This window comes from Phyllostomus discolor, chromosome 8 (genome assembly GCF_004126475.2).
Source record: "Phyllostomus discolor isolate MPI-MPIP mPhyDis1 chromosome 8, mPhyDis1.pri.v3, whole genome shotgun sequence".
Classification (NCBI taxonomy): domain Eukaryota; kingdom Metazoa; phylum Chordata; class Mammalia; order Chiroptera; family Phyllostomidae; genus Phyllostomus; species Phyllostomus discolor.
The window spans coordinates 18082451-18102437 of NC_040910.2; the positions used below are offsets into that span (position 1 = coordinate 18082451).

The 19987-nt window shown below is 35.2% G+C and overlaps 1 protein-coding gene across 10 annotated transcripts in view; it reads right to left on the minus strand.

Moving 5' to 3' along the window:
- The window catches only part of LRBA (LPS responsive beige-like anchor protein), a 512136-nt gene that overhangs the window by 228446 nt on the left and 263703 nt on the right, over nt 1–19987 (minus strand). For 7 of the 10 annotated variants that reach the window (XM_036031882.1, XM_036031879.1, XM_036031877.1 and 4 more), the window contains 3 exons: nt 11801–11961; nt 3929–4075; nt 1264–1400 (listed from right to left, as the gene is read on the minus strand). In XM_036031882.1, coding sequence (XP_035887775.1) covers nt 1264–1400; nt 3929–4075; nt 11801–11961 — 445 coding nt within the window. Of the gene's footprint in view, nt 1–1263; nt 1401–1499; nt 1876–3928; nt 4076–11800; nt 11962–19987 lie in introns of those variants that run through there. The other 3 variants (XM_036031880.1, XM_036031881.1, XM_036031886.1) reach the window with 2 other exon arrangements.

The following is a 19987-nucleotide window of genomic DNA, read 5'->3' on the forward strand; positions in this document are numbered from 1 at the left end:
TCTTAAACTCACAAATTACTGTAAGTTAGAGAATGTAAGTAATTTTGGCTACTTTTCTTTCCTACACAAACTAAAGTACAATTTTACAACATTTTCAGCTCTGCCACAAAATAAAATTTTTTTCTAGGTGATGCAAAATCTGTATTCCAGTTTTCTCTACAATGGATTAGCTGAATTATCAAGGTCAAAATAACCTGTTTCATTGTAACCTGCCTTTCATACGGTCTACCAAATCCTATCTTAATAAAGGCAGCAATTTTGAGACATTGTGCTGAAACGCACATAATGCAAGATGGCACTATAAAGTTTTCAATAAAACTATAACATTTTTCATCAAGAATTATTTTGAAATACTTCTAAATCACTAAAATTTAATAATTCACATGATTACAAAACCAAAGAACCTCCCATCAATGAATGAGAATGTATATATGTGTGTGTATATGTATGTATATATGTATGTAGTATGTACACACACACCCCACACACAAGCTATCAGTCTGTAAAATAAAGTGTTCCAATTTTTTAAACTTCTCTTCCTACAAGAGGCTTATTTTGCTCATTTAAAAGAGACTGCTTCCTCTCAGATCAAATTGGGCCATTCACTTTTATAAAATAAACCCAATTTTGGTTTTATGGCTGTGCTACAAATGTTTCTTAGTAAAACAAAGTTGCCATGGTCTGAAAAGTAATCAGAAATACATTTTAAAGGGGAAATTACATTTTCAGTTAAGAATAGGAAATTATGCAGTGCCTTGTAAAACCAACTACAGGTAATGGGAACCAGAGGGATCTCACACACACGAAGAGACGCATGCACGACAGAGTAGCAAGCCACGAGGACAAAGCAAGGAGAGAGATGCATTGGTATTATATCCAGAAAATATAAAAGCCAAACAAAATAACTTGTCTCTCAATCTCACTGGATTCTGTAGCTTAATTTACCCTGGGCCCTTTGATGTAAAATATATTTATAGAAGATACCCCCTGAGGTTCACCCCCACCCTTGAATGAGCTAATGATAAAAGCAATTAAGTGGGAATTGTTTTGAATCTAAATGAACTTCAATAATCTAACTAGCTGGTAAGGGAACCATAAGCTAAAGAAGAGAGCTGCCTTGCACACAGGCAGAGGGACATCAGCAAGAAGTCACACTAAGTCTGTCAAATTTTACCAGTGCCAATCCTCCTTAACAGCAGTGCACCATCCCAGCCAAGAAAAATACAATTCCGTTAAAATGAAACCCGCCCCTCATTTTCTCACCTTGGGGTCCATGTTCTTGAAGTTGGGGTCCTCTTCATCCACCTCAAAATAGAGTTCGGAGGAGGTGACAGAGAGAATGCCCTTCACTACCACAGAGGGGGCCACAAGCTGAGCTGGTGTACTTAGGCTAACAGGACCTGCCAAAGTGAAAAGGCAAGCCGCACAAGTTGAAATGACATTTTTCAAAAATTCAAGTAAGTTCACACAGAAATTTTATTTAATTTTAAAATTCTCACCTCTAGCACCGAATTGCCTGCCAACTCCTACACTTACAAATTTTCCCCCCCCCCCCCCCGAAAAAAAAAACTTCCTCTGAAATTGCAAAGTTAGAATTCTTATACTAAGAGATTTATAACAGGCGGTTAATTTTAACAGTAAACTGGGATGCAATTATTTTACAGGGAGTCTGCAAAGGTTTGGTCTAATCTCCTGGTAAAAGGGCAGCTCTGCCTAAATAAGCCCATCCACATTCCATTTAGAAAACACGCCTCAGGCTATCAAACAACATGGAACAACAACCAGGAGCAAGGAGGACTCAATAGGCTCCCAAGGCCAGAGGTTAGCTTAGAGTTTGGCTGAGGCATGATTACAAAAAGATCACTAGCTTATTAGCAAAGTGAGAAACACTGCACCATATTCTTTGGTAAAGATTTTGTGCCAGGTTGACATAAAACCTCTTCCATAACAACTTTCCCCGTGAAAGATTGGTAAAAATACTTATTTCCTAAGCCTGCCTTTCCACTGTTAAATATTGTTCAGTGCTTCCAAATCTAATATTAGTGTAGTTCAGGGACTCTGGGAGTAAACAGCTGGAGGGTGGGTTTCCAAGTGAATGAATTTTTATTGGAATAATCAAATCTCCACAGGGCTTATCAAAGAGACAAATCAGCCTGCTACTGAAAACAATAGATTCAATACAGATAGAAGAACACAAAGTGTATTAGAGCTAACCCTAAAATAAGGACTAAAAATAATGACCATATTATACATACATATATGTTTATGTGGAGATTGATGCAGTAAGAATTTGATATTCCATGTCAGCTTCTCACTGCACAAATCTCTAGGTGAAGAAAACAGCCCGAGAAGATCGGCACTTAGAGGTCTGAATTAATATAGTGCCTACAAACACAGCACACCTATTCAGGTAATCGATGGGTGAATAAGTGTTTCAAAATTCAGATGAATTGACATTTCCATCGATTGTTAGAAGGGTGTTGGTCCTTAATCTCACATCAATCTTAATGTGTGCCAGTAGGACAATAGAAGGGATGCTCTGCGGAGATCAGAGCAGGTTTTGCCCTCTATTCCCAATGTACAAATACATTGTGTCTGCAGATGGGCAGCAGATAGCTGCGGAACAGCCATGATTTCCCAAAGCTCATCCCTATAAATGGATGAAATAAGCAGCTATGTGTTCTTTTGCTGTCTCCTTTGCCCTCTGTACATTAGCATGTAATCCTGAGAAGAAATAACATTTTTTCAATCACTCTCAGACATTCAATTACAGGGTAAGCAGACAGCTGCAGGAGCTAGGGCAGGCCTAGGTCCTAAAGAAGACCCCTGACAATTTCCACTTCATTTCTAACCCACACCACTTTATTAGTGTGGATTACTTCTTAATCCTATTGCCATTGTCAGGATTATATAATTAAACTCCCCTTTCACCTCTATTACTATATGAATGCATTACTAGTAGCAAGAATGCAAGCAAAATAAAGGAGGAAGAAATAGGTAAACGGATATGAAGGGAAGGAAAAGACTAGAGAACAGCACTGTCCACCTTATTCTCTATTCCTGTCTGAAACCCCTTAACAGTATGCTCCAACTAATGCTGTTTTACTTTACACAGAGGTTTATGGTTCCTCAAAGAAGATGCCATCATCCATTTTTGCTTTTCATTAGCATTCACTGTGTAGTAGTACAGGTTGCAGATATATGTCATTAAATATAAGACTTCTAATGTCTTTTCTCTTAAATGAAAATTATCAAAATAGTTGATATATTTTTCCCTAAAGAAATCATAGAAATCTTTCAGACTTTCCTCTTTGTGGAACAGAGCCACAGACATTAAAAAAAAAAAAAAAGGCCATTTAATGAATGACTAAAATTTCAGGCTAAACAAGAGAATTTTTCCCATAAGGGAAGTAAAACTGAAAATCTGCAGAGTGCAAATCAAAATTTCTACATCAGGTAAAATATGTGAATCCTATGTAATGCCATAGCATTCTTGAAATGGATTTTTTGAGAGAGTTAAATGTATATGCAACATGTTCACTAAGACCTGTATATCAAAGCAAATAGCTCACCTGCCTCCAAGCTTTATTTGCAAAACAGTTGGCAGAATTTCACTTACAACTCTTATAATATAGAGATTAGGTAACTCTCATGGGATGAGTGAAGCAATTTTGCTTTGTTGTTGCTGCTTTTAAACTTTTTTTCATTTTCAGTGAAAATTATTTTAAAAATGAGCATAATGAATAGAATAGGAAAACAAAAGAGAAACGTTGAAGAGCAGGAGGACAATGTTTGAAGGAACACAAAATCTTTATAACTAAAGTAATTGTGGGTGTGACCTTGGTAGTGGTCTCAGCTGAAAAAGTAAGTAATTAGATGCTTATTGGCCCAGAGCTAGCTGAAATAGCTGCACAGCCACTGGATTTACCGGCAAGATTCTCTAAATCTTTCTCGTCCGCGGATGACAGAGTATCGTCGTCACCTTCCAGGAGAACCTCGTTTTCTGAGTTCTGATTTCCTAGAGCCTGACTCTTGATGGACTGTTTTCCTTTAGCAAGGATATCTTCATCTGCAGCTGAAATGAAAAGGAAACAAAGCTGTCCATCAGCCCTGGGAAGAGCACTGTGGCAGAGGGGCAGGGAACTGAGGTAAGGCTAGGTGGCCAAAGATGGCCCATCAGTTTTACACGTTCATCCACAGTGGGGAGGGTGACTGGGATGGCGCACATGTGCATTTTGACAAACACGATTCCCCAAACCTAGTTTAACGTTGCCCTGAACAAGCACCCTAATCCCATCAAATGTGACCCTTGCACCACTCACAGAACCATTTATTTACTTATAGTTAGGGCTGGAGAGGGTTCGAAAGCAGCCCATTTTTGGAAATTTGTCGGTAGAAAAAATTCCAACCTACTTTTACAAACAATACCCACCTAACACTGAAAAAATAAGAAAGACTGATTCACTCCTGGAATAATATTACAGTGACAAGCATTTTGAAATGGTTGGGAAGTGGCTGTGGAGGAGAGTCCAGAGGAAGAAGGGCCAGAGCTAGGAGAGTCACAGCCAATGAGGATTCAGACCACATCCTGGAGCCACGTCTGACACGCATAAAGCTCTAGCAGCTCTTGGAAGCTGCCTTCTCTTCCTCTTAACTCCATTCTCCCTCCTTGCCCTTGCCCACATTTCACCCCACCCACACCCCCACTTCAGCCCTTAGACAAATACCAAGAGCAAGGCAGTGTGGAAACTAAGTGGAGGCTCAAACACTACCTCCTCCATGTGTTTAAACTAAAGGGCTAAGACACCCCGGGGGCAACCATAACAGAAAGCCTGGGATGAGAGGCATCTGGGCGGAGAGCCTCCCACTGCCTGAGCTGCAGCAGCCCGTGGAGAGAGCAGCACAGACTGGAGGCACTGTTAAGGCTGCAGGACAGGAGCAGACAGAGGGAAGGGGACAGCAAATCCAAACAGTGAGGGGAGAGCTCTGCGGAGCACCCGGGGCCAACAATGGAACCACAGACGGGAGCAGAGGTGCAGCCAAAAGGGGAAAGCACTGAAACTCCTGATTCTGACTTCAAAAACCCACATCCCTCCAGACTGACTGCGCCGCTCTGGGCAGCTTTCTCCTTAAGAAATTCGTAAAAGCAGATACCAACTGCTGGACTGTGAATTTTGAAAGCTCACAGTGTCACATAAGGGAAAGTTTAGCATGGTCCTTCCTCCCAGTCCTGGTTTCCAGCTAGGGAATTCCCAGAGGCAAAGCACCTGATCCGCCCGGGCAGCAGCTATTGATATGGAAATCAGACTGCCCGGCTTTCTGCTCTCCTCTGCAGTTTCCGCCTGGGCATCGCGTCCAAAGCCCACAAAGGATAAAGCGCTCAGTTTGCAGTAACATGACTAATATTTATCTATATAATTTATGCTACATAGTCAAATTATGTGTTTGTTACCTGATTCTCCTGAGAAATCAAAGGTTCGTTGAATTTAATAGGCATCGTATGGAAAGTGTTAAAAGGTAAAAGTTTATTTTTATTATATTTACTGTGAGTTCACCATTTATATCATTTACATACAATACTTATGGCACTACTTAAAAAAACACAGATACTTTCTATTCAATAACAAAGTCATGAAAAGAAGCTTTCTATATTTAACTTTGAATAACCGCTATGTGGTAAGTAAAACCTTATTTTCCTATGCTGCACACATATAAAAGTCTCAATAAATATTTGAAAAAAATTTTTAAGTATCTAATTTAAATGGCTTTGTTTTTACAAGCTACAAATATACCCCAATCCAATAATTTTTAAGAAAATAACAGTATAAATTTTATGTCATTGTTTATATTCAAGTATTTATGTTTCCTTACTTTGAAATCATAAACACTGCCCTTAGCCCAAACAAGGACTTCTCCGGTTTACTAAAAATAAATTGGTCGCTGAGAAATAGAAATCATCATCGTCTACATTTCCTTATAAAGTACATTGTACTTAATTAACAACTGCCAGTCAGATTTTAGTACAAAATCAGCATGTTACATTCTCATTTTCCAGACTTAAATTCGTTCGTCAAAGCAGAAATCATAACAATGCTAATATTAAAGAACACTAATCATGTGCCAGGGAGTGTTCAAAGCACTTTACATATTTAACTCATTTAATTCTCATAACCCACCCCCCTTCTAATTTCTCCTTTTCAGATGAATAAACAGGCTCAGAGAAGGTTATATAACTTGCCCAAGGCAACACAGCTACTGAGTCGAGTCAGGAGTCTGGGGCACCAGAATCTGGGCTCTCTCCACTATGCAAAACAAAGATGGATGGACTCGTAATCTACTGGTTAGTTTACTGTTCTTAAGTTTCACACGGCACATGTTAGAGGGTTAAGTCAGAATTACCATAAAAAAGCAAAGAATAAAAAGAATTCATTTCCAAACCTGCATATTATGAACATATGCCAAATATATAAAAAACAACTAAATTCAACACCTCGATCATTAGTTTCTCTGATTATTGCCATACATGTTGTGAAGTACACCAAGTTGATTTGAAAAAAAAAAAAAACGGGGGGGGGGCTTTAATCTGCAAACATTTACCAAAAAAATGATAGTAGCCAGTGGGGATATAAAATAGCTCAGCAAATAAATTCCCATTCATTTAAATGACCATTAAATATAATTTTTTATTCCTTGCAACTGGAATTTAAAGTGTTTTTAAATATGTTTTCATCATGCTGACACATTAAAACACAGTAACTTCTGAATTAAATAAAATTTTATGAAAAAATTTTAAAGTATTATAGGCCTACTATACACATACAAACACCCACTTTTTATTTATTTACTTATTTTTACAAGCTCAGATCCTGGAATTGTTCAACCTCAACTGAAAAACCTCTTGTCATGGAAAATATGCAGCTTACTGATATTTAGAATGGTTTTCCTGTAATTAACTCCCCCTGGAGGATTTTAAGTTAGCAGCAGTAAAATCACCAACAGTGCTCTAATACACACCACATGCGCTGGCGCTCAATCCTCAGTGGTCTAATAGCTCTCTGCTAAAGAACTTTGTTTTGTTTTCAAAATTAGAACAAAACTGTCCCAAGCATTAAATAAAAGATAATTATCATGTTTATGTGCTGGGAAAAGTATAAGGCAAACAAAAGTTTGCCTCATACTCAATCAACCACTGAAACAAGTATCAAGCATTTTGATATCTTCTGTGAGTATATTGTATGCCTGTATAAAAGTTCAATTGGATGAAGTCAGAACATACTTTTGGTTCAATTTTAAAGCTTGATTCAGATCTTTTCTGGATAATAAAATTACTACCAAACATGGTAACTGCTTAAATTTTCATATCACCATTAACAGATTGCCTTCATCTAATCTCACATTTTATTCTAGTTAATATTTATTCTAACTTAATAACTAGAGGACAATTGTTACATAAATTGGATAAATTTGTCAAAAATGCTTTCTTTGAATCATGACTTTTGATTCACTAAAGCTAAGAGCTATAAGCAGACTCAGAGAATAGATGGTTCTCCAAAAAGTGAAGTTCAGGTTCTTTAGAGCTAGCACTGGACATGAGCTGATTCATCTATATTCAAAACAGGCTAGGTAAACAAAATTCAAATGTAAGAATATAGAAAACTGTTGCACCTATGATATAAAAATCTCCTTTTAAAAGTCTACTGCAGCAGTGAAATGGTAATCAGTGGTCCATATTACAGTAAAGTTATTAAAGAATTAAGACACTTCGTTTTTTTTTTAAAAAAAAAGATTACTACTGAAATAAAGTGACCTCAAATGTATATAAAATAAATATGGGCACCCACTTAGTGTGTTGTGAAGCACATGCCGCAACTGTTCATTCTTAACAAGAAACAGAAAGAATGTCTTATACACAACTATTATCCTAAAATAATTCCATTTTTTATAGTTTGTGCAGTTTCCAAAGGTTTCCAAGTCAAGAAGACTCATTTGAAGAAAAATTAGTGAAACTACAAAGGATGATTAGGGGAACGAACCAAGTTCATCTCCCAATGATCACGGGTCCCTTAAAAGTGTCAGATAGAGAACCTAGTGTATGTGGATCCTAAGAAGAAGGAAATATCATCTGGCATTATTGAAGTTATGAGCGAATGGCATCATTTAGGATCTTTACATAGTCTGTCATCACTACAAAACCAGATGAGGTACTTGTATCATTCCATATGATTACAAGATACTTTTTAACCTATGTTAAATCCTCCTCATATATTTCTATGAGCATGCAGTCTCTACAAAAAAAAGTCTTGAATTCGATAGGATTCTACTGCTAAGCTCTTTTAGTGTTTGAATTAAAACCAATTTTCTACCATTTAAAACATGTTTCACGTGGCTTCAATTTGAATATAAAATTCCCATTACATTTAACAATGGATTTTAGAAGACAGCATAAAACAATGGTAAAAAAAAAAATATGACTAATCATGGGTTACCTGTGCCAAGGTATTATGTTATCATCTACCAAGAATTATGTTGGTCCTTTGTTTCCTCAGTTTCCTCTTTTGTAAACAATAGCGTTAGACTAGACTTGAGCCTTACGTTCTTTCCAGATCTAAATGCTGTGATAATGAATAGCTGACAGACTGGGTTCTGTGCATTAGAAGACTGTTAAGAATACTTACGAAGGATTTCTAATAAATTTTAAAACTATAAAAGGGATGAAAATGCCCAGAAGAATCAAATATCCACCTCTGCTTGCTGCCGCTAATTTCCATAAAGAATATTTAATCATAAGAGGAAGTATTAGTTTTAATTTTAAAATATGATGCAGTTTCTGCAAAGTTCAAGAAATCTCCCATTACAAAATGACTTTTATAAATAACCACTTTGGAGGGTCTCTCTTTGAAAAATTACCCAAAGCCCTTTTCCCCAAGCAAGTTAATGTGAACTTGGGAAGGGCAATTAAATTGTCAGAATTAAAAAATTTGTTTTTAACTAGAAGGTAGCCAGAAGTAGAGTCATGGGGCTAGTATTGATCGCCCGAACGGAGCACATCACTCTTCAGGTATTTACTCTGCCACCTTTACACCAGAGGCTTTCCTTCAAATCACATCAATCCATAAAAAAGATGGCTCTCACGACTAAAATATATAACTAATCTCCAACAGCATTTCTATTCAGATGTCATCCTTTGATGATGATAATATACTCCATGAGGTTTTAAGATTCTACATTTTCAAAATGTCCTGTCTCCTTTGTTAAATCAATGATAAACAAAAGTGAGAAGTCATAAAACAATATAAAACTGGTACAGCCTCAGTAATATCTATTTTAAATACTCGAATTTCACATTAAAGCATAGTATTTATCCATGCTAAATTCTGTAATTTCAACTGTTTTTTGATTGTACTGTTTATTTGGCATTCTTGACTCTTAGTATGTTTATTTTCATTAGTTTCCTATTGTTATTTAGTATTAAAAAACAGACTTTCATAACACAAAATTAAAAGTGAATGTCAAGCGTAAAATTATTTAATAAAATATTTTAAAAGCTCTTTGCTTACATATTAGCATAAATTATGACATCAAACTACTATGGTACAATGTATGTACTAAGTTCCAAAACTAATATTTCTTTATTATTTAAAAAAACTATGTACAAAGTATAATTAGAGTTTGTACGTTTTTCAGAAAGTGTTATATTAACTATGACTCATCTTAATTGCAAGACTACTGAAGAATCTCCTACACATTTGATTAATTTTTTAAAATATACATTTCAGATTTAAATGTTTTTAATCTTTTCAGAGCCTTTTAAATATTAGCCATTATAAGATTAGTGTAAAAGGTTACCAAGCAGAATGAAATTGCATAAAACGCTTAACTGAAGTTCTCTCTCAATGTGAAAATGCATAATAAAATATAGGCAAGTAATTGATATTATATTAATCTTTCAATTACTATTTGCAGCATTTAGAGTGAAATCTGCTTCTATACAGGATGTAAAAAGTCTTAAATAAATGACAGTAAACATTGCTAATAAATACCTTTTTTAAATCAGCCTCTTGGCATTAAGAAATTTGACACAATAATATTATTTTAAAATGTAAAGTTGAACAATAAGATTAAAATTTATTCATTATAAGGAAGATTATATTCCTCTAAATGGTTAAAGGGTAAATATACTTTTCTTATAAAAATAGATTTTAATAAGTGCTTTAATTAAATCTATACCACAAATTTTAAATTCAGTTACAGATATTTCTCTCAAATAAAAGCATTAACAGTTTGCCTCTATGCAACTTGAGAAAGCAAGTCCCTCTCTCCAGACATAAAATGAAAAAATTTCATAACATTTTCATTCACTGACTTCAGAACTCACAGCTCAATGTGAAATGACAGTTAAGGAGACAGAAAAATACCCATTAAATTTTAAGGGCACATGGTAGCATCTGTTTGACTGCAAAGGATAAAAAAGGCTGATTTTTTTTAATGTAAGGGTCATGAACCAAAAACAAAACAGAAACAAAAACAAAAACAAAAACAGGAGAGAAAAATATATATATATATATGACTCTGGAATTTGGAACACCACATAAACAGTACATGATCCTTAAAAGCAAAGTGGCCTAATTAATTCTACACCTTATTTCTCCTCTCCACCTCCTGCAGTTGAAGATGTAGGGCTCTGAGACTATTATTGCTTTTAGATCACTTTGTTATTGACTATTCTCTGTATGATCATTTATTTTAAAGGACTGATGTCACATTTGGTGTTATATCTGATGACATATTGTGGACATTTTCTTCCAGAAATGGCTCTTTAAGGCTGAGTGCAAGAGGTTAAGCTGCCTGACTGAGGCCAAACCTAGGATCACATACGTTTAATATAAATTCTTGCTACCTTTACCGAATGTAATTTAACATATATTTTGTATACCAGATACTATCACTTAACCATAAGCTGCTGTATATTAAACTAATGCTATACAAAAGGGAAAATAAAATTATTTCTTATCAAAAAATAACCAATTTATACTTTATAAAGTCAAAGTAATTTTAATGTAATGAGGGACATTTTCCTCACTAATCAATATATCTTAATTGACTTTCAAAAATTATTAAAATATTAAATGAAATCATATGCCCAAAGAGAATAAACCCTCAAATCAAAAGGACTTTTCCAGTTTTTCCAATTTGCTCATCAGGCTTCTAACTAAACTGAATCATAGTGATACACATTATATCAAAAAGGGGAAAAATGTTTTGTTAAGCTCTGATAAGAAGATGATGCAGAACAGGAACGTTTGAAAATAATGTCTATTCTCTTTTTCCAGGAGCCATCTGTCACAGCCATCTACAAATCAAGGCTCAGAAAGTATCTAGGCACTTGGACATTTATTACTATCTCTCCCACTTCATAATCTCATGCTCAAATACCATGTTTGAGGGAAAATCATACACACACAACAGAGCCTAGAAACCTATTTGGTTTGTAAATGCTGTCTTTCTGATATTCATGGATTTAAGGCAGGCATCCTGGATTAATTTACTCAGCTGAATGTGTCACTTAAAAGGAGAAATATTTTATCCTCCTACTCTGAAACAAAGGGTCTATGTTAAGTAAGTTTTGCATGTGTAACATAATAAATAAATACACTTGACACCATAATTTAATAGGACCCTACACTAACTATAAAAAATTTAACTTCTCCTTCTGGGGTGAGTAACTATGAAATGTGGTGTTGGACCACTTTACAGTGCCTTGTAATAATGAAGTTATGCTCTTCATTACCAAGTGCTCTACCTGCTGCTACTGGCAAGGACTGGTTTACACACTGACCATGTTCCACGGCTGTTTTTAGTGTCGCTTCAGGATGTGTCGATCCTAGAGGGTTACGCACAAATCGTCGCCGGCGCCGCAAGTCATCTTCCCAGTAGTCAAGGCGCCAGAACTCACGAGGACGACTACAATGAAACAGAGAAGCCACATATGTTAGCAATTATCAAACAGCGTGGTAGCACTGAATTTCTGCATAAAGCTCTCCTTGTTTGCTCTGCCTTTTTTTCCCTCCCCTTCCCCTTAATTCTCCCTCCACTTCACACTCCCCTTTCTGCAATCTTTAACTTAGGTATGTCCTTGAAAATAACAATATCACCTTCCAGTCTAAGGAACTCCTTTTCCTTTTTCTTGGAAGGTGAAATGAGCACTAAATACATCATTTTGAAATGAATTGCTGACAGTGTGATCAGTTTCCCCACACTCCAGTGGCATGTGCTCTGATTTCAGCCTCATTTCAGCCTCAGCAGGGCACCTTTCTCTGTGGCTGCATTTATAAACCAGAATAGGGAAAAGGCTATTATAAATATGGTATAGCATTACCTATATTAATCAAAGTCTGTCCCCCTTCATTTTTCTTCCTAATTTGTGCCTTTTTGTACAAGGTCAGTAAATCATACCATGAATTCTTGGTCCAGAAAGTGTTAACTTTAATGAATATCTCAGTTACATGGTTATGTATGTGATAATAAAATATTACTCTGTTTAGATGTGCAGGAATTTAATTAAAATAATCTCTTAAAATATTCATTACATTTAGCCCCTGAGGCTTAGAACAACACAAGAAAATGCATTTCTTTTCCATTTACTGTTTTTAAATAAACCATTCCTATAGAGTGAAATAGCAATCTATTTTCAAGCAAATCAGATTGGATTTCTGTTTTATGTAGTCTGTTTTTATATTTAATTAAAAACTACATGCTATATGATGTGCAATAATTGTTGTATCAAAAGCATACTTTTGGAAATCTATTTTTTAAAAAGGGTTCACTCAATTCAACGTCTCTATTTTCCCCAATTATGTAGACCCTTTATATGGCAATGTACAAATGTCCACTTTCTCTCCTGTTAACTAATCATGGTCTAACATGCTGGAAAACATTTTATAAAGAAAATGCTAATGTGAAGTTTTTTTTTCAGTTACAGGAAGAGAAAATATCTTTGCAGAATATATTTATTCATTAAAATACAGAACATTAAAAACCTATGGTTTGATAATGAAATCTTAAAAATTCATAATCAAAACTTCTGTAAGAATGACTAATACAAAATAAAATCTCACTTGTATTTCATGAGCTAATAAAATTGTACCTGTCAGCTTTGACAAATTAGTAGTCTTGACCAATTGATAGTCTCAAAATACCCACATGTAAGTTACCCCTATTTTGATGTTTTAAAGATGCTACCTCTAAAAATTCAAATGACTTATAAATAACTACTTTATCAATTAAAAATTATCCCAGATTAGTAAAAGCATAGGCAACAAACAATATATTATTTAAATAGAATATTTTTTGAAAACAATAGGAATCCATGCTCTTTTCTGAGAATGCTGGACAGACAGTGAGAACATCAAAGATTCCCTTTGTTGATTTTGATCATGCATAGAAATGAGATATAATCAAAATGAAGTGCCAAAAAGTGTAAAATTTGCAGTCCTCAAAAAGAAAAATTGAAAAGCTCTTTTATTCTTTGTTATTTTGCTGACTATATTTTGAAAGAAAACTAATATTATATCATTTAAGAAGAAATAAGAAACATAAAGAATATACATACAAGCAAAAGATAACAGTTGTTTGAACTCAATTAATACGCTAAAATTCTCCTTAGGTGAGAGGGGCAAAGGCAAACAGATGGCTCTGTGCTTGGCTTCGATAGTCATGGAGCCTGGATAGGCACTTCATCATTCTGCCTACCTACATTTATCTGTTAAAATTATTATCAAATATCAGCCAGGATGCAGTCGTGAATCACAGGCTGCTCCTCGTCTTCAGGGGAATGATACAATGAGGGTCTATTCATCAGCGCGGCAATCGGCACAAGTAATTAGTTCCCTAGACTGAGATCTCCTACAGAACCTATTTCAGTCAGCACCACAAACATATGACCATGTAAAGCTAATGAAAGCTGCTAAAATTTGTTAACCTTTACTGCCATCAATCCTTCTAATATTCTAGGCTTCAGTATTATGCAAAGGTAGTAAATTATTAATTTGTCATTCATCCATTCTTCTGAATTTTAAGTCAAATTAAATAATGTCACTCTTCTTGATAACAATTAAAATTATAAGAGATGTTAAGCTATTATAAAATTATCACTAAATTAGGTAACAAAAGATTGTAGTATAATGCACGAGAGCGAAGTCAAATCCAAAGACTACTGAAGCGTGTATAGCAGTAGGTTGTGTCAAACAGTAGAAAAACCAGAGGAACTGTAAAGCCACAAATTATCAAGTAACTCAAAGACAGTATCTGTCAGAATAATAACCAAAATTAGAAGGAAGAACTATACTATGTATTTTTGTGCTCTTCGACACTAACAAAAAATGGCCGCAGTAGTGACATTTGGCTAAAACAAAAGCACCGGTCCAGCAGGACTGAGAATTTGTTTGCATAGTAAAAAAATTTTTAAGATAAATTTCACATATACTGACAATAATGCTTCTGTCTTCAAGTGTAAATATTCTACCAAAAGTAAAAACTAGGGAGATACAATGCAAATAGAAGGAAGACCTTTACACCTCCGCATGATAATCTTTGTAATAAGCTGTGTCTCAGACTACGGTCTCCATACGAGTAGACGACCTCCTGCACAACAATTTAAAGCAATCCAAACACAAAGCAAACACCACGTACTTCTGAGCACAGACATAGAATGGATTACAAAAATCACCTAGAGAGCAATTTTTTTGAGAGTCTCTCCGTAAAAAAGCACGGCTCCAGGTGATATAGTTTGATACAAACCCTCAGGAAGTCGCTGATAATGGAGTACTTATTGGCCTCATCTGAAACAATAACATTTATCATCCGTTTTCTGATGGTGAGAGTAATACATGTTCTTTGGAAAGAAGTCATACTCATTTTTTCAGATGAGGGTAATTACTAGCATGTTTCAAGTCATTTACACAGTAACAAACGTGGGCCTAAAAGTGTAATGTTTTGTCCCCTCGACCCTACTCCTTCCAACAACATATACTCAGTATATAAAGTTCTGTAGCCAAAAAAAGAGGCATGATTTGTCATTTCAGATAGAATCAAAAAGGAAAAGAAGCAGCTTTCAATTATCAACTTCCTGTAATTTTGATCATTCACATAAAGATTTCCCTCTCACTTAAGGAATATTGCCAGCCTCTCCCACAAAGCCCCGGCCTACTAGGGGAATTAGGATTAAAAATTGGCAAATTTGGTATACTGATCCCACATTATGAATTAACATTATGTAATGTTATGAATTAACTAAATGAATTATTTTTTTGGAGTGATCATCATGGTATGGTTAAAAAGAAATCATACAAGCATGGATGAGAAATCACTTATTCTGAGACCCTACAAATGTCTGTCTACATCACTACATACCACACCTACCCTCAAAATTACATTCATACTACATGATGCAACACTCACAAATGCCATTTTTATCCATTATTACTAGGAATTAAAACTAAGTTATCACAAAAAAGTATGCAAGTTAAGGATGAGAGCCTAGGCTCTCTATATGAGGTTTGGAAACAAAGCCTTCTCTACCCAAGTTGCTGTAGTTTGGTCCCGTCTCATGACACAGCCTCCAAGTACTAAAACGGTTGACTAACAAGAATACATGTGTCTTTGAAAGTTGAGAATGATACTGGAAAATAAAATTAAATGTTCCAACTTTTCTTTCTAATAATCTCTCCCCAATTTTTGGCCTCATGTCCAAATGTCAGATTAAAATTACAACGTAAGTCTGTCTTTTTCTAATTATAAGTCATCTAATTATCTTCCTGCTTTTAAAAAAACCTTTACATTTATTTGTATGTACACGCCTTTAACATACCACTATACATAAAAGAATACAAAACAATGCCATTTTGACATACTATACAAAATATGTCTTTTCTGTTTGACAAAAACAGGACTGAATACACTGTTGACATGAATCTTAGAAGGAACTACAACTCGGGCACAGAGACACAGGATGTTTCCTCCCTCTCCTAGGCCCACTGTGAGCAGTGAGTTGATCAGATAAGACAAATGAATAAGAGTAAGCCAAGTGATAATCAGTTGGAAAAGGTAGAAGTATTAAAACAAAGAATAACTAAAGTATGATCCACATTCTTCATCTAATAGTTGAATGGTCCAACCATAAGTAATGTATTATTTTTCACATGTAAATAAGAAGACTTTTTAAAGTTCAGTTTTTCTTGAAGAAAGTATGGTAAGCCAACAGCCAATTAACAGTGTATTGTATGAATAAACAAACACTGAAATAGAATTCTAAAGTATTTTCTAATAACAATGACTGACTCTTTACCTTGAGCCAGATGCTGGGGATATAAGGGCTTTAAGATATTGTCCCTGATCAAGAAGTACAAATTGGTAGGTACAAAACAGTCATAGGGATGTAAAGTACAGCAAAGGGAATATTGTCAATAATATTGTAGTAACTATGTATAATTTCAGGTGGGCACTAGATGTGGGGGAAACATTTTTTGAGGTATATATATCTAACCACTATGCTAAACACTTGAAACTAATATAATATTGAATGTAAATATAAAATATAAAGCCTTCAAAAAAAGATATTGTTACTGGCCTCATGGAGAAGACAAATGTGAAAACAAAAATTCAAAACAACACGTATGATAGAGCAGAACTCAAGTCGCTATTAAATTGCACAACTTCAAGGGACACAGTTCACACCAAAATCTGTGTAAGTGGCACTCCTGGAGTTGTACAATGCTCAGTCTTCAGTGTTATATGACCACGCTAGGAGAACAACAAGGTACTATGGGAACACCCTATACGTTTCTCTCTCTGTACAATGCTCATGCTCCTCTCTCCCAGAGTTAAATCTAATCTTGGAGATGGGAACCTGAAGAAGGCCCTTCAGAGGCTATCAGTAGTAGTCACACAGTTAGTATATATTTCCCTGCTATAGGAAAAGGTGTCTAGACCAGGAATAGATAGTTCTCAAAAAAAAAAAAAAAAAAACCAGGCAAAATTCAATGCACTAAAGAAAATCAAGAACAAAAGAGAAACAATAACATTTTATTTCACTGAAATCATGAAGTTCATAGTACATTAAGGGAGATTTTCTTGATAGTGTTCTATTAAAGTAGAACAATGCTAATTACTGAAATCAATGATAACTATGTAAGTATTCCACATATATATATTGTATAACCTAAATATATTGACACTTATTAGCTAAATGTGTGTGTGTGTGTGTGTGTGTGTCATCTCAATGTTTTCACTGCCATTTTAATGTGATTTGGGTCTACATCAATAAAAGAATGCTAGTTTTAAAAAAACTGTCACCGTGAAATTACATTAGAAAAATTTCCCATTTTCCACCATACCTACTTTCTTGTGACAATACCTGATAAATATTTATGACCTTAACAAAAGCCAATATTAAATATGGCCAGAGAAAAGTTCTAAATCCTAGAAAATTTTAGTACTTCGTATTTATTCTTAATTTTTATATTACCTGTTTTTGTAACTCTTGTATCTCGCTAGTTTCTATTTTCATATTTTTAGATTAAAAATGCATGCCAGACATTACAACTTAAATGGTAACCTCCAGAAGAGAGTAAACATTTTCCGTGCACTGTCAGCTAGAAGATAAAAGGGCTTCAGCTTTAGAAAGGTTTCACTTTCTGCATAAATCTTGGTGAAATAATGTTCAGGTATGATAGGGTATCACACAACATAAAAGAATGCTTTATCTCACAAACTGAAATCCACAGTGCCTTCATGCAAATAGATAGAAAAAATATTAACTAAAACCTCTGTTTACCAAGTATCAGCTATAAGTCAAATGCAGGTGATCTATGCACTATGCCATCTTAATGAAAGGAAAAAAAAGAACCCTTTAATTGCATGGATTTCAGAGAGGAAGCATCTTCTAAAGCAGCATTCTTTCTGTATTGAGGCTAAACATCAGGAGTTGGTATTAAATTGAGTCCCTAGAGCATCATGTGTATTACTTATGTAAAATTATATATTATGTAGACATGAACTTCTGCATGGTACTATTCAGTGTATTTCTTTACTTGATTTTAAAGCATGTAGACACCCATCTTCAATTCGCTGTTACATGAAGTATTTTATGAAAGTATAATTTTACAACAAAGTCATTTATTCAAGAAATAATCCTAAGCTTTTCCTATCACTGTTAGCCTGTTAATCATTTTTTTATCCACCCAGCATTTCCACCAGTAAGCAAAGTTATGAGAAGATCAAAATCTAGTGTTAATTGTACTACCAAATTAAAATTAGCAAAGGACAACTAAAAAAAGAAATTAAAATAGATTATGTTGCTGGAGACTAGAAGCCCTAAAACTTACCCCAGTAGCCATCCTATTTAGACAAATCTGATGTATTTTCCCCAAACATCTAATTTTTTACAAAATTCACCAAACATTTGTTGAGTGCCTACTATGCATCAAATTTTGATACATACAAATGGATTATACTGGGCACAGTCTAGAATTTTTTTCTTTTTGCTGTTATAATCAGGATAAGGAAATGATCAAGTATCAAAAATAATGTAACTTTAAAATAGACAGCATTTATTGCATTTGGTTCCTCGGTACTAAACGTTGTGCTCTTTCATATGTACATTACCACCAAGTCTCCGAACAAACCTGCCATGGTTAAATACTGTTATTTTCATTTTAAATTGAAGAAGCTAAGTCTCACCCATCAGTAGTAAATAATAAGCCCATGTTCTTCAAAGCCAATGAGCTGTTCACATGACGTTTCCTGTAGAGACTCTTACTGGATACTATTGTAGCTATGATCCAAGTGCTAATGAGCTCTGCCTGGGAGGACTGAGGGCCTCAATAGGGTTTCAGTGAGGACCTATTCTGTAAATTCCACAAGGACAAGGGTTTGTGTCCGATTCACTGATCAGGCACAGTAACCGGAACAAAGCTGGCCGTTAGTGAATAATTGATTGAAAAATTAATAATATGACTTTTTAAAACAAACACCAATGATAAACAGGAATCTGCTGGGCAAAATAGAAATGACATTACAAGCAAAAAAAAAAAAAAAAAATCTAGCGGCCCTGGCTGGCGTAGTTCAGTGGATTCAGCGCGGGCTGGGAACCAAAGTGTCCCAGGTTCGATTCCCAGCCAGGGTACATTCCTGGGTTGCAGGCCATAACCCCCAGCAACCGCACATTGATGTTTCTTTCTCTCTCTCTCTCTCTCTCTCTCTCTCTCTCTCTCTGTATCTATCTCCCTCCCTTCCCTCCCTAAAAATAAATAAAAATAAAATCTTTAAAAAAAAATCTAGCATGAACAAGGCCATGGAAACATAAAAAGGCACTTTTATCTAAAGGGGTTCAGGTAAGAAGGATCATTTCAAAGCAGCCTTAAAATAACAAAAGCTAGGGTAGGAAACAAAAGTCTAGAACTAAGATTTCAAAAGGGCTTGTATAGTCAACTAAAGTAGTCACCTTTACGTTATCTAGTCAAAAGATAACCAAGCTTCCTCAGTAATACAGAATTAATCTGATCAGCCTTGCACGTTACGTGGCAGGAAAATAAAAAAGGCAGAGGGTTGGAGCCTAGAGGCTAAGATTCGAGAGACATGTTTGACGTGGACTAGATCAGATTTGCAGAGACATTCAACACAGGAGGTAAGGAAAAGGAGATGGTAAGACTGAGGTTTGCACAAAGGGGCAGTAAAGGGATAAAGATGCTAATTAACTAAAGTGATGCAGGTTAGGGAGGTGTGGTTGGAAAGAATAATCATGTCCTGGATACCTAATAACGTCTGGGCAGAAAAGTCTAGTAAGTAAGCAATATTACTTGGGAACACAAAAAAAGCACCCTGGCTAGAGATATATAATTAAGAGATATATCAGGCTTGGGAGTCAGTGGATTCAGACCATCATCTAACAAAAGTTTACCAAGTGGTTATTATAAGCTAGGTAGTGTGCTAG